Source organism: Parus major, chromosome 22 (genome assembly GCF_001522545.3).
Source record: "Parus major isolate Abel chromosome 22, Parus_major1.1, whole genome shotgun sequence".
NCBI lineage: Eukaryota > Metazoa > Chordata > Aves > Passeriformes > Paridae > Parus > Parus major.
The window spans coordinates 1,652,543-1,667,360 of record NC_031790.1 but is presented as its reverse complement, the minus strand read 5'-3'; the positions used below and the strand labels follow the sequence as shown (position 1 = coordinate 1,667,360).

At 44.9% G+C, this 14,818-nt stretch overlaps 1 protein-coding gene across 1 annotated transcript in view; it reads right to left on the bottom strand.

Moving 5' to 3' along the window:
- Nucleotides 1-12,169, bottom strand: part of EBF2 (EBF transcription factor 2) — a 118,559-nt gene extending 106,390 nt beyond the window's left edge. The window contains exons 1-6 of the mRNA XM_015648621.3: nt 11,595-12,169; nt 9,239-9,395; nt 8,201-8,264; nt 7,888-7,943; nt 7,441-7,514; nt 1,537-1,605 (exon numbers count right to left, since the gene is read on the bottom strand). Coding sequence (XP_015504107.1) covers nt 1,537-1,605; nt 7,441-7,514; nt 7,888-7,943; nt 8,201-8,264; nt 9,239-9,395; nt 11,595-11,725 — 551 coding nt within the window. The 5' untranslated portion in view covers nt 11,726-12,169. The remainder of the gene's footprint in view (nt 1-1,536; nt 1,606-7,440; nt 7,515-7,887; nt 7,944-8,200; nt 8,265-9,238; nt 9,396-11,594) is intronic.
- Between the last annotated feature and the right edge of the window lie 2,649 nt (nt 12,170-14,818).

Here is a 14,818-nt window from a genome sequence, read left to right as displayed (position 1 = left end):
TCTAGGCTCAGAACAAATTAGGAGAGGTCTAGATGAAGTTAAGAGAGGTCCTGGAGTGAAATAGAAAAAGTTGGGATTCGCTGAGCATGACAGGCAACTTGTGATGCACATTTCACACGTGGTTAGAAAGAAAAACCCTCTTCTTCCTCATAGGTTCCTTTTCATTTGATAGCAGACCCCAAATCCCCCCAAGGAAGCCTCAGAATTGAGGACAGGCAGCTGGCTTAGGATGACAAATTCAGCTGGGGTAGGAACTGCCCCTGCCGAGGTCTCAATCCAGGGGCAAATCCAGGGCCTTCCATCCTGAGCTGCTTCCCAGAAAATTCAGACTTCAGGCTGGAAAGCTCCCAAATGCACATTCATACCAAGCATCCACACAGCCAAAAATAAGCTCAAAATTTCATAGGAAAGGTCAGGATGGCACATCCAGGACTTCTGCTCCCCAAAGATTTCACTGCAACTTCCAGCTCTGGCCCCAACCACAACTTGTGAGCACAGAATTAAAAGGGAAAACCATGGGGTAAAGGAGAACACATCACCTCATCAGAGTTCCAAAATGATTTAGATTAACTCTGTGATGGGGAAAAAAAAAAAAAAGAGAAAGAAGGAAATTATTGCAGATCTTTATTCAAGCCAGCTTTACTGCTCTGAGTGCCAAAATAAGTCCACAAGAAACGCTGTGACAATAAAACTTATTAGAAAGGAGCTAGAACAGGCCAGACACAGATAGGCATAAAAAGTGACTAAAATCAATCCACTCCAGCACCAGCTCTTGTAGCATCTGCTTCAGGGAAAAGGAAACCTTTAACAGTTACTACAGAATAATCTGGGGGGAAACATTTTCTTCCTGGCTTTTCCTTATTTACTGTTCCCCTTCTGGAGCCCTTGAGTGTGCTTCTTTCTGAAGCAGCTCTGCCTGTTTTTATTTTCCCTTTTATTCAGCCTTGCTGAACTCCAGATTTCAAACCCTTCCATGTCAGTGGGTTCCACAAGGAAGTTTTTTAAGCACCCCCAAAGGTACACAATTTTTACAGTGTCGCTTCATGGTTTAACAGACTACTGCTCTCCCCATTTATCCTGCTGACCTAAAAACAGCAAAAGAACTGAAACCTGGAGCTGAAACTGAGTAATACACCAAGCTGTTCTACATAAAATTGCTCACAATCCCCAACCTGTCAGATTTAATGTTGCATTTTGGCCTTTTTACCCCTCCCTTTCTCCCCACATTTCTACAAAAATATTGTTCATTTGTTAAAGGACATTCTTGAAGCTGCCAGGTTGCTTGAAGCTTTATCTGTCTCAGTAAATGCAGTTGGATCCCACCCCTGGTGAGGGGGGAACGTTCCAGGTGCACACATGGGATATTCAGTCACAATAAAAACAGAACTGCATTTAAAAAATAAACATCAATTTTGTCAAGGTCCCCAGATGTCAGGCATCAACAGATAACCAGCAAGAAACAACCTCAGATCATTCCAAGTGAAAAACAACAATTTTGGGGATGCTTTTGCAGGAAAATGAGGATTCATCTCCTACCTGTCAATGATCACAGGGTCAGATGGAGTCTCATTCCTGTTGCCACAACTTTTCTTCTCACAGCACCGGCTGGAGAGGGAAAGAAATCCAAAATTAAAGAACAACTGGGACAGTTGAGAGCAAGGAACCAGCTCAAAGTCTGTCAGAAAACTTTCAGTGTTCGATATATGCTGAAAGGGTAAAAATTCTGCTTTCCAGAAGGGAAAATTAAGGGAATTGGGCGCCTAAGTCCTGGCTGGTTCCAGCTGGAGTTTGGCACTTGGCTCCCTTTAATCCATTCTGAATAAACCAGCCAAAAATGAACAGCAATATGGCCCCACTTGAGACTGAGGTGATATTTATAAAGGTCTAATAAGTGATTAACAGATGCCATAATGTCATTACAGGCAGGACCAAATGGGTTATGTGGGGTTAAAAGTCCATCAAAAGGTGTTAGAACTGACTATAAGCAACCTAATGGTTTGGGATAGTCCAATAATATTATTTTCTTACCTTACCGTATTTTTTATTAATAAATATCTAAGTTTTATATGGTGACTGAAAACTTCAGCACTCCATGAAAAGCCAGAAACTGAACATACTTAGATCCTACAAAGGATCTGAAGAGAGGTTGGCTTTTGCAATTGTTGCAGTGATTAACCCTCAGGATTAAGCATTAATTAGTACATATTCAACTATATTAATTATAATAAATAATAACAAAAAAAATTAAATTGAGAGTTCATTATTTTATTTCCATTGATATAATCACTGACATGGGTGATGCTCCTAGCACACACAGTAGTGAAGTACCAGGAATTTAAATAGATTTTAAAAAAATTTCTTGCTCTGAAATCCTCACTTTTAATAACCTGAAGCAACAGAGAAGATTCAAGCTGTTTTCACTCTCAGATTTTTTGTTTCAGTCAAAGCCAGCATGGGATGGGGAGGATGGAAGCACCCCAAAGTTTAAAAAGTCTCTGTCAGAATTCCCACATCCCTCAAAAGTAACCAGATCAGAACTTTCCAGAAGATGTTTCCCACATTCTGCAGAGGTTTCTGTGCAGATTTACACACATAGGATGGAGAAACTTTGGTGGATTTTTGTACAGGGGTGCTGAATACATTTGCAAAATTCTCAAGCATTCTAAATATCAGTTTTCCAACTGGGGAAACCCCAAGCAGAATAAAATAAAAAATAAATAAATTAAAAAGTAAATATATATTAAAATAAGAAATAAATAAAATACTTGAATTCATTGAAGGCAGAATAAAATACTTAAGTGGGGATGTTTTTCTTGATATGCCTAAAATTCAATTATAAATGCCTAACATGAGCATTTTTAGATGAAAAAAACCTGTTTCAGCTATGAAAAATCCCAACATTTCCTCCAGTTTCCAGGAAGTTCTTGCTCTGGGGCTGGAACTGCCCAGCCAGATGAGCTGGAAGGAGCAGATCTGTTTGAATAGCAGCTCTAACTGTTTCAACATTCCTACATCCCCCTTGCCTCAAACCTGCACTTATTCATCAATGCTACTCCTTTTAAAATAAAAGGATACACTAAATATTTAAAAATCCCTGGGGCAGCCCCTGTAGCTGCTGTAAGTTGTCATGGCTCCACCAACTTCAGCGCAGCTCTGGTAATTCACACCAGCACAGAAAATCACCCTCCCTCCTTCTCCCAACTTGATTTTAAGTGCATCTTTTATGGATTTCACTGCTTAATCCGTGTTTAGAAGGAATGGAGTGGTTTTATACCAGGAGCCAAGATGGGAGATGCTTTCTAAAGTAGAAAATTATAATAAACCCCCCACAAAAAGGAGCAGAAAATCCTCTCAAAGGAACATAAATTTGGGATGTACTTTGACGTGTCCAATCTAGCAACACATGGAAAATAACGTTTGGAATAAAATCTTTGCTGCTTTAGAGGCCATTATAATAAAGAAAAAAAAAAAGGAACCCAGCTTTTAAAATATTTCTGTAGTGATTCCAGAGTGTTTTAGGGTGAATTCTGTGAGATTGAGCAAAACACGGCTGGGGTTTGGAAACAAGCGCATCTTGTTTTATTTCTATTCCCACAATTACTGCAGTTCTGAACTTTATGTTTGTGATATTCAAACATTTTCCCTCTAAACCTGTGGCTTGCAGCTGAAGTTCACCAAATATTTTACTGATATCGACATTCCTATCACAGCTGGGGAAAGATCTTTGTCAGTGATAAACGTTTTCCCCTTTGACCATGGTATTTTCTGAGCCCAAATATATGAAATAAAATCATGATGAGGGAGAAGAGCCACTTCCATTGAAGGACTTGTTTGCACAAAAATCAGAGCGGGACTGAGGATGTTTCAACCCAACACTTTAGCAAAAATACCTCTTAAATCTTTAAATCCCCATTTCCAGGTGTTTCGACCCATATCCAAGCACTAACATTTCCACTTGGTTGGTTTCACAAGTTCCAGTTTCAGACCAAGCCCAAACCCCCAAACTCTGGTGGTCCAGGATCAAGCCTTCAATATTCTCTTCAAGCAAATTATTGGCATGACTTCACCAATATTTATGTTTCTGCTACAGCGTTGGGCTGGGAACGCACCTTTAGAGATGCTCATTTGCTTAGGACAAGGAATATCAAGGCTTCAGGTGATTTTCTACATTTTTTGCTGTTCTACTTCCCCCTCTAATTAGGTCTACTTCGGGAAAATGAGGGTTTGTGTTAAGAATGGTCCAGAAAAAGCTAAAACCAAACCCAGACAGCTCCCAGAGACAACCCCAGCCCTACAAACTGAGCACCCCAGAAGCCAAACTTCCATCCTTTCCCTTCCTCCAGCTTGACTAAGACGGTTTTAAAATTAATCCTTCAACTTCCCTCCCCTCACCCCAACACCAAAATTAAAAAAAATTTAAAAAAAAAAAAAATCTGTCTCTAATTTCAAACTCAAATAAGCTCACAGCATGGTGGCCTTTGTTTTGTTTTCTTCTGCCCAACTCCTCCCTGCAATTGCATAACAAAAGTGTCTAAATTCACACCATCTGGCCGATAAAGACACGGGCCCCAGTGGCCGCCTGGCCCAGCTGATTAGAGCTCCCGTCTAGTCTGAGCCTTGTGGCGAAAGTCACAGCTGTGGGGCTCGCTCCACTCAATACAACTCTGTTATTAGCCAGCTGTAGACCCTGAGACTACTTCTGTTCGAATTATAATACCTTTTAACCCTCTGAGCATTGAGGGCGTAGGGGGTTGCTGGCAGCAGCATAACAACGAGTTTCCTCTTAGAGGATAATTGGAAGAAAAAGAAGAAGATGATCTGGGAAGGGGGGAATTATTCCAGGAGAGGAGGGTGTTTTACCTTGATTTCCAGCCCTCGGGATTGTGTTATTCCACACAAACCCACCTCTTAAGAACTGTTCCTGTTAGGCCATAAGAAGGCAAATGGAAAAAAAAAATAAAAATTCAGATTGGGAAAGAATAAATCGAGCCTCTCACTGGAAGCACTGAAAGCACTAATTATTGAGAGCTGAACTTTCAATGGCTATGACAGATTGGTGCAGCCGTATCAATATTTAGACAACTTTCCTGCTAAGCAGGCATCTGTCACTGTCTGAGGGAGAGACGGGCACTTTCGGAGGCGCTCGTCTCCACTCAGCAAAAAATATCTCCGTGTGTGGTTATGTACAGAAAATTCCCTCCCAAAAATCCTGCCTTCAACTAGGGATGACTGGAAGAGGAGCAGAAAGACAGACAGACCCTTCTTGTTTTTCTTTTCAAAAGCAGCAGGCATCAATTTCGACAGCAGAGTGGGTACAGTGCATTAAAATTTTATATACTGTTCCTAATGCAAACTAAACTAGGGGCTTTAAAAATTGATGCTGCCACTTAAGCAGCACACAATGAGGAAGATTTGATTATTGTACTTAAAAGAAATAAAATAAAATGTCAAGTTTAACTAGAGTTGGAGCCATTCCCCTGGCATTATTCAAAGTGATGTGTGTAATGCCTCTTCAGAATACACAGCATCCTGCTCGGAGATACTTCAGGAAAACGACATTTAAAATCAAATGTCTTCATTAGGTTACAGAGCGCCTTTGATTCCCTTCACTAATCTGTGTTTTACATGGGAAGGACGTCCCTGAGTTGTAATTCTTCCTTGGTTAATCTATCAAGCAGCAGAGCTGAGAATAATCAGAATAATGGCTTAGATTTGTGCAACGCTACCTTAAATCAAGCACGGAGGAGGTTTGCAGGCATCACTGGAGCTCAGAAATATCAAAGCTGAGCAGAGCATTTGATACCACAAAGGCAGGGAGAGGAAGCAAGGGGAAAGCCCAAATTAATTTTAAATCAAACAAATCCATTTGGATCAGAAGGTGCTGAAATACTTGAACTTCCAAACCAGAGCCGTGCTCTGTGCAGGGAGAGTGGAGACAAGAAATGGGCTCACTGCTCTTGTGTTATCACCAACCACAGCCCAGCTCCACAAGAAATCAGATTTTTCTCCTCATATTTTCACCTGGTTACAGTGAAACCTTTCAACAACATGGATACATATATACATGTATTTATATACATACATATATCTATCTTTATATATAATTATATATGTGAGTTCTAGATGTGCCAGAAAGTCACTTATACACCTTTGATCTTTGCCACTACATCACCAGGTCCTTGTGAAGCCCATCCAATTCATTCCTCATATGTGATATACATTGGTTTTGGGCATAAAAATGGAAATATTGGTCAAAAGCTCATTTCCTTAATTAATGAGAGCTAAGCACAACAGAGAAACAATACATTGGTTTTGTATTGAACGCCTGATTCCTATCATATTAAAAAGTAATGGGATTGTTGACATAATTAAGTACTGAAACTAAGACTTCCCCTTGATAAAAATTCTGTCCAAATAAGCTTCTCTCACTGCTACATTTACTTAAAAGGTTTCTTTAACAAAAAAAAACAAAACAAAACACCCCCAAAAAAATCACAATCAAGTAGCAAGCTGCACCATTAAAAGAAGCAACCCTGAGTCCAACAGCTTAACCTTCTCCCACTGACACAATAAATCACAAACTGTGTTTAATAAAGGTCACAAATGGGTTTTGCCTCTTGTTTTATGAATGTTCTATGCACATTTTAACACATTTTAATATAAGAACATTGACTGTTTGCATTATTATATGTATTGAAAAAAAATTTAATTACCCGAGAACAGAAGTAATAAGTTACCATGGAAGCACAACATACATACATAAGGTACATGACTTATACAAAAGTTATTAAAAACATCCTTGAGTCATTTCACCCTCTAATTTATAAATTTAAATGCTAAAAATAGTGTCTGGATTTTTGTTTTAATTAAAAAGTAGAAGGCCCCTAAATATTGTTCACATGTATAGAAAGGAAGGATTTAAGGGATTTTTCTTTTTGGGGTAGAACTGCCCCAAATTAAAGAATATTAATGAAACCACATTAATTAAGGAAATTAAAATATTTCACCAAAGGAAATTACATGAAGACCATCTTGCAGTTTCCAGGTAAAAATATAGAAGTGAAACTGCTCGTTCTTATAAGGTGAGCAGAAGTTTTATGAGCGATAAGCACATAAAAGTCTTGATTTAAACAACACATGCAACGGCCTACTTTAAACAAAAATAGTGCAGCTGTGCTTTTTCCTGCCTCCTTCAGGAAAAATGAATAACAAAAAACCAGAAATCCCCCCCAAATATCTGTTTTGAACCAAAGTAAGTATTACCCACGTAAAGAGAGCAATCTTCCTACACAAAGACCCTCTGTGAGTCAACAACAAAATCAAAAAACAACAAAATCAACAAACAACAAAATCAAACTCTCCCTAGCTAAAATTTCCTTGGAGAGGCTCTTCCAGCATTTAGGGAAGCTCACAAGCAATGTGTTAATAAATTCATCTTACCTGCACATGACCTCGTGGGTGAGCAACACTCTGCACATCTCGGGGTTCTTGTTCTGGCCTTCGTAAGTTATGGGCTACAAAAATTAAGAGAAGGGGTAAGGCAGGAGCATCGGGGGTTATTTATTCCTTAGGATATTCAGATGTGAAGGGAAGGGATTTTAGCACTGCTCACCACCGCCTGTAAATAAACACCTTCCCCTTTATGTGCAGGGAAAACAGCTTTACATGAAAATTGCTACAAAGTGGATAAAACCCTACAGTCCACGAAAGGGGGAAAAAAAAGAGACTTAAGAGCACAATTTTCAGTTACCCTCCAAAACAGGTCTGCAATAGAGCTGAGTGAGAAACCAGAGTGAAGCAGAGAAGGAAAAACATGCGAGGAAATGTTGAGCAAACAGGAAGGATGAGGTGGGACAGGACAGCCTGGCACACATCAGCCCTGCTCACCTGCTTGGTGACAGAATCAATGAGCCTCACATAGAGATCCTGTTCCGTCCTGACACCTAGAGTGAGGGAGAGCAGGGATAAATAACATCCTACGGGCATCTTGCCCTAAAAGCAGCACAACAAACCCATTCCAGACACCCTCTGCATCCCAGGTAGTTCTGTTTCCCAAGCCCACGGAAACTCCAGGGCCCATCCCTGCACTGAAGGGGCCTCAAAGCAAGGGAATTTCAGGATATTTTGGAAATCACAGCACCTCCAGCCAGCCCCTGCCTCGCTGCACAGCCCCCAGGAGGTGCCAGGGAAGGGCACTCACCGTTGCTGTAGAGGAGCTGGAGTTTGTAGTGTGTGCCGTTGTTCGTCTTCTCATTGCCTTGCTCCTGAAAGGGAATTTGGAAAAAGGGGGGAAAAAAAGGAAAAAAAATACTTCCAGAACTTACACTTGGCACATTTAAAATGCAAGAGCTGATAATCATGATGGAAGTGACAACAAAGTTCATTAAAATTCTAAGAGGTGAATCCACTGATTGGGATGTATTAACCTTCCAAGTGACCCAGGACAAACTACAAAATACTGCTGACATCTTTTCCTGTAGGAGTTCAAGAACTTCTTTCCCTCTCTTATTTGCCATTATGCTCTCAACTTTTACAAGGCAATACATTGAGAAGAATTTATGCATTTCAAATCAGTTAATATAAAGCAGATTGACAGGGGGAAAACACAATGGCTTTTGATTTTACTGTGGTCACCGCTTTGCAGTAGTGTTACTTTGAGTCAAAATTTATATTTATTTCCTGAAGGTTGTGGTACAGGGATGTTTCTTATGCATTTTTTAAAATGTAATTTCCTATAAGATACTTATTTATGATTCACAGTTCAATAAAAATCCTGTTCATGGCTAAGAAAGTAATTAAAAAAATGCAAAGTGGTCAAGACATAGAATTAAAATCCAAAAGCAAATGCTTTTCAAGTCCTGCCATTGACTTTGGAGCCATAGGAAATACATATAATCAAGCTCAACGATAATCTGACATATCACAGGTCAGGTTCCATTTCTGTTTGGGTACTAATAAAACCTGGCAGATGTGGGAGATAAAAAAGAAAATAAATTCATTTATCCCCCATGAATTTTATTTATTTTATTTTTAATAGGTGAATGAAATTCCTGATACAGAGCAGAGGCTTCCTACCCTTTTTAACTACAGCAGCTACAGCTCTACCACAGCACCTGAACCCTGACCAAACCACGGCTGGATTTTATTAGGGACAACAGGTATTAGGAGTTGGCAGCTCAGCGGGGGGAAAAGATCAAAATTGGAGAGGAAAAAGAGGAAGAAGAGTAAGGAGCCTTACTTTATCATTTTCTACAAAGTCCACAAAAGCTGTCCTCTCTATTTCCACGGGCTGCCCCTGTCTGTCGTAGAGAGCCAGAACAAAGTGAAAGAAATTGGATTTCCTCAAGTTGGAGGGTGGCTGCTTTTCAAAGTGGGCTCTGGACAAAGCTACTCCGCTGTGGAGGAAACACACGGGATGGGGTGAGGGGGGAGAGACAAAGACATTACCAGGTTGTGCAGCAGTAAAGGCAAAACAACAAGAGACAAGGCAGAGCCCGCTCGGGCTGCCCCGGGCACCGCCGGCCGATTCTCCTGGAGCCCGGCTCGCCCCGGAGCGTGGCCCCGCTCCCTGCCAAGCCTGGGGACAGCGCCAATCCTCAGAGAAGGGTTAGTGCTAAGGGCAGCGGGTGCTTTCCTCCCTCTGCTTATTTCCCCGCCTGTCGCGGCTCCTCGCCGGAGTGCAGCGGGCTGGGAAGCGGCCGGAACGTGTCAGAGGCTCTGGAAGCGCTCTCTGCACATCCCGGTCCCTTTTCCTGTAGGGGAAAACAAGCGACCCTAAAAATCTTCCCTGCTGTCAGCTCGGGGCACCTCGATTTTGGTGAGAGACAACGACTTTGGAGCAGAGCAGCGACTTCCCCCGGCAGCGAAGTTTGACTTCAGTCGCTGACTTACTTCAACCGATCCCTGCCAATCGAATATCTCATTTAAGCTGAAAGAATTTAGTCTCGGGTTAACCAGCCCTTGCGAAAGTCTGACTGCAGAAAACGTTGTGATGTTTCCCACGCATTTCCCGGCTTGGGAAGATTCAAATGCTTCTGTTTACCCACAATATCCCTGACTTCAGCTTTATTTCTTTGTGAAATTAGTTGTTGCTCCCTCTCCCTAAAGCAAATTTCTACTTACTGCGAAGAAAATACGTGCACATGAGCACCTCCAAATTACTTAATAGACAGATTAAACCTATGTGCCAGATTAGTTAAGAGCTGGACAACTTTGGGTTTTAGTCCCCAGAATAGTTCCACAGCACTGGCAAAAGTATTTGACTCTTTCGGGGAACTACAGATGTTTTCCTTGCCAATGAGGTACGGTGTGAACTCACCACATCCGCCACGGCTACACCTAGCTTGGGGCTTCCTCTGGTTCTGCGTGTGAAAATTGGGATTTATTGGTTTCTTAGGAATAGCTGGGAGAAAAACCTGGCGATGCCAGCGGGCAGCACAACACGGCTGCACCTCCACCGCTCCCGTGGAGTCTTGTTAGGAGCTGTTTCCTTTTACTTTCGATTTCCTCAAGGATAAACCTCTTCCCCCCCATCAGCCGTATTTACTAAACGCTCTATCGACATTCATAAAACTGATAACTCCTCCCATGGCTCTTGGAAAACCTTGCCGCCGGATCAGGCCGTGGCTGGGGGCATGGATGTACAATTTGTAAACCGTCCCTGTTTCAGCTGAAGTCCCCTCTGCTGTTCCATGCCCTTCACCTTGTCTCTAATACTAAATAAAACCAGGCTTATCCCCGGGGGTGCAAATTTAGCCTTTCCCAACGCTACTGCTTTTTTTTTAAGCTATCCAAAGAGCAATGAAAAAAAAAAATAAAAAAACCACAAAAAAAACCCCTAAAAGAGTTTTCATCGTCTTACCCCTAACGGGAAGAGACTGGGGTAAGTGCCCTGTGACTTGACTGGGAAGAGAAAACAAAAGGGGGGTGTAAAGGGAGATAAGCCGCCCAAAGAAGCGGAAAGCAACCAGCCAGGCCCCAGTTTCGGGGTGTTCAGAAGCATTTCAGCTCAGCACAGAGCTCTCGGATGCTCGGGCAGGTGCTCCAGGCGGGCGGGCACGGGATGCCCGCGGGGATCCTCGGTGGCCGTGCCCTCCCCTGCTCCCTCAGCCCCTGCTCTGCCTGTCCTGAACCCGCGGGTGAAGATTTCGGCGATGCCCACCATGAATTAAGCAAAACAAGACGAGCCGGGGGAGCGGGGGTTTGACATCTACATTTAAGTTCGTTCTAACTTGGTCCCCTTCCGTCCGGCTGTGTAGCCCAGGGAGGGGTACCCTGGATCGCTGGGAACAACAGATCCAGGGCCCCACACACCTTCCTGGGGCAGAAAATAAAAGGGTGATCCCATCTCGCTGTCATCTGAGCCCCGCATTGGGTTTTAGGACTCCTGATGCTCTCCGGTTTTGGAGCGCTGCTGCCTAGCTCTAGCTCCAGCCTTCACTTTTCGCTGACTGGAGGAGACCGGGAGGGAGACAGAGAGGAAAAAAATATAATTTAATATCAAATGCAAACAACAGGGCATAAAGAAAAGGTTTGCTTAAAAAAAAACCCAAAAACAAACAGGGCAAAAGCGGGAGAGAAATAGGCACGGTTACCTTTGTGCTGCTACGTTTGCATCCACAACCCCAACGTTTCTGACCCAGGACCTGACGGAATCCATCTCAGAACCTAGAGATTTATCTTTCAGAATTGGTCCTCTTCCTAACGTGTCTTGAATTCCAAACATTTAAAAAGTCTATGCCAACTAGCAACAGTTTCCTTTTGGGAGATAAGGAAGGAGGAAAAAAAAAAAAAACAAAAAAAAGAAAACGACGCAGCCTTTGAATCTGACACACAAATCCCAGGAAAGTGAAGTTCAGCTTTAAAACCAACTTCTTCTGCTTTTTAACGCTACGCGTTTTTAATGCCTTCAAACGGGGAAGAAAGTTTTTCCTCTTGCCAAATAAAAGTTACGCTGATTCAGCCTCGCCTGGTATCATCATCCTTCACACTCAGGCGAGAGAGCCGCATCCAGAAACGGGCCGCTAAGGAGGATCACCTGTTCCTCAAGCAGACAGCGGGGAGAAGGCTTTGGCCGCAGGCTGATCCGGGAGGAAGGCAGGGGAGAGCAGCGGTGAATGGGCACGAGAGGCAGGGACGGAGCGGGGCAGGGGCCGCTCCCACCCGCGCCCAGCCCGGCCCTTCCCGCGCCATCAATGGCTTACGGGCGGCGCGCGGGCGGCGCGCGGGGGGCGGGGCCCCGCGCCAAATAAGGGCATCTCATTTGCATGGCTGGCCGCCATTGGTTGAGCCGCTCGGCTGCGCTCTGCCCCCTCCCCTCCACGCGCCCTCCCGCGCGCGGGGCCGGGGGGAAGGAGCGCGCCCGGCGGGGCTGGTGCAGTGAGGATGTCGCGATAGGGATGTCGCGATAGGGGTTTGGGGATGGGCTGTGCTCATAGCCCGGCAGCCGCACACCGAGCGGTGCTGCCCCGGACCGCGCAAACTGTGCTAAAGCAGCTGGACCGGGATGGAAACACCCTGGCGCATCTGGAGCACGGGGAATCGCGAGTTTATCGCGACGGGTTTATATCGTGATGGGTTTATCGTCGTAGCCCGGCAGCTCCACAGCGAACGGTGCTGCCCCAGAACGTATAAAGCGTGCTGAAGCTGCGGGACTGGGCTGCAAGGAGCGCACCCGCCGCCCGCCTCGCGGCAGAAGCCCGGGCAGGGGAACAGCGGGTTTATCGCGATGGCTGATCGCGATGGGTTACGGCCAGGGACCGGCAGCCTCGCACCGAGCGGTGCTGCCCCAGCCCGCACAGAGTGCGCTGAAACCGCGGGGCCGGAGAGGGAGGAGCGCGCACGTCCCGGGACAGCCGGAGCCGGGCACGGGAGCCGCGGGGTTATCGCGATGTGCCGGCAGCCTCAGCCCGACCTGTCCTGGCCCAGAACACCCAAAGTGCCCCCAAAGCATCGAGCTCTGTCCCTCTGAGCGTCCTGCCAAAGCCGCAGCACGGGCAGCGCCCGCTGGGCTCCAGGCGCGGGATTTAAAATGAAAAACGAGAAATGGGTCCGGGGAAGGCTGCGGGCAGGGCAAGAGCCAGCCCGAGACCGCCAGGCACCCAACAGACCCCAAAGTTACACCCTGAGAGCTGCCAGCTCTCACCTTAAAACTTTTTATAACATCCCATGGAGGCAACATTTCCCATTAAAGGAAACCGGAGCTCTTCCCAGCCCGGCCCGCCGTGACCCTCCACCGTACCTAGGTCTGCATTTATTTTAGTTTATTTTTTTAAAGTGCCCTGCCTTGGCGATGTTCTCCTCCTGGCCTTTTTGTATTCTGATCCGCGTATAGATCTGCCTCTGAAATCTATATAACACCAACGCGAAAACAGATTTCAAGACAATGAATGCAAATCTGTGCTCAGAGACCATCTGCCAGATGAGGGAATCAGATGTTCGGTAGTTAAAGGCACAGCGCAAGGATTCAAGTATTTCCTTGACTCATTATGTGCAGCTCCTCTCTTTAACCTGCTTCGTTTTATTTTTTTTTAAACGGGATAGAACTGTAATTTCCATTTCAGATTAAATCCGAACTCCTTCCATCCACGTTCAGCCGCGATTCAAAAAGACATCTATTAAATTCTAGATTATTTTCGCGGAGTTTCATACAGTTCTCTCCAAAAAGAATCTCAAATTAAAATCTTCCCATAAAACTTTCATAAAAATGTATCCTTAATTCAGGCACGATTGAGGGCAAAGCCGGGACTCAGCTTTATTCTGTCTACATAAGTGACAGACATGGTATTGGATGAACTAATACCTCTCACCCAATCTTTGTTCAAGGAAATTTGCCATGCTAACCCACCTCCCCAAATTGATAAATATGCAGGAAGTGATTTTGCCAGGTTAGCAAAAGGCGAGGCTGGAGCTATTTTAATGTTAGAGAAAAGCAACAGCAGTTTGACGGAGGCCAATATTTCAATATAAGATCTTAGTATCCCTGAGAAGCAATCTCTCTGTATTAAAAAGCCCAAACCAACCAAACAGGTTTAAAAAATACTTTAAAAAAAGTGAGAAACCAGAGCATACAAGATAAATATACAGGTGATGGTAAGGCATATTATACTGTTGGGTTGGGTTGTTTTTTTTTTTACCATTTCGCAATAGGCGTGGGTGCATTTCCTCGAATAAAAGCCCCCTCTTTGTAGTAAGATAATTTCTGGCAATGCCAGTCCGAGCGTTCCTACGTTTGTTCCTAACCCGGGGCACGGGCGGAAGGGGAGGGGGCAGAATTCCCTCTCGCTGCAACCTTGGCCGATGCATTTACAGGGAGAGAACGCTCCCTAATAAACCGAGCCCATCTCCCCTGGAGATAAAGCCGAGCCCATCTCCCCTGGAGATAAAGCCGAGCCTATCCCCGCAAGGTCGGCTCCGACCCAGCCCCTCTCCGAACAAAGGGGACCCGTGTGCGGTGGCCCCGGGGGACCCCCGCTTTTAGGGATTCCGGGGGTCAGAGGGCAGCGCCGCAGGTCAGGGGAGATGCGCTGCCTTCGCCCCACACAGCTGCCACCAGGATTCGGAAGTCGAGGCACAGATGCGGGAGCATCGTCCCCTCCCGGCCCCGCGGGGGCTGCGGCCGTGGGGTGCCCCCTCCCACGGGCACTGCGGGAGAGCCGGGGGAGCTGCACCGCTCCAGGCAGGGCAAGCGCTTTCGGGGGCACAATCTGCTCCCCCAAGCAAGTTTCTCGCCTTTAAGATACACTGCAAAATCACTCCGGTCCTTGAATACTTCTGAAATTATAAACTCCTGCTCTAGATTCCCCATTTCAAGCCCAAA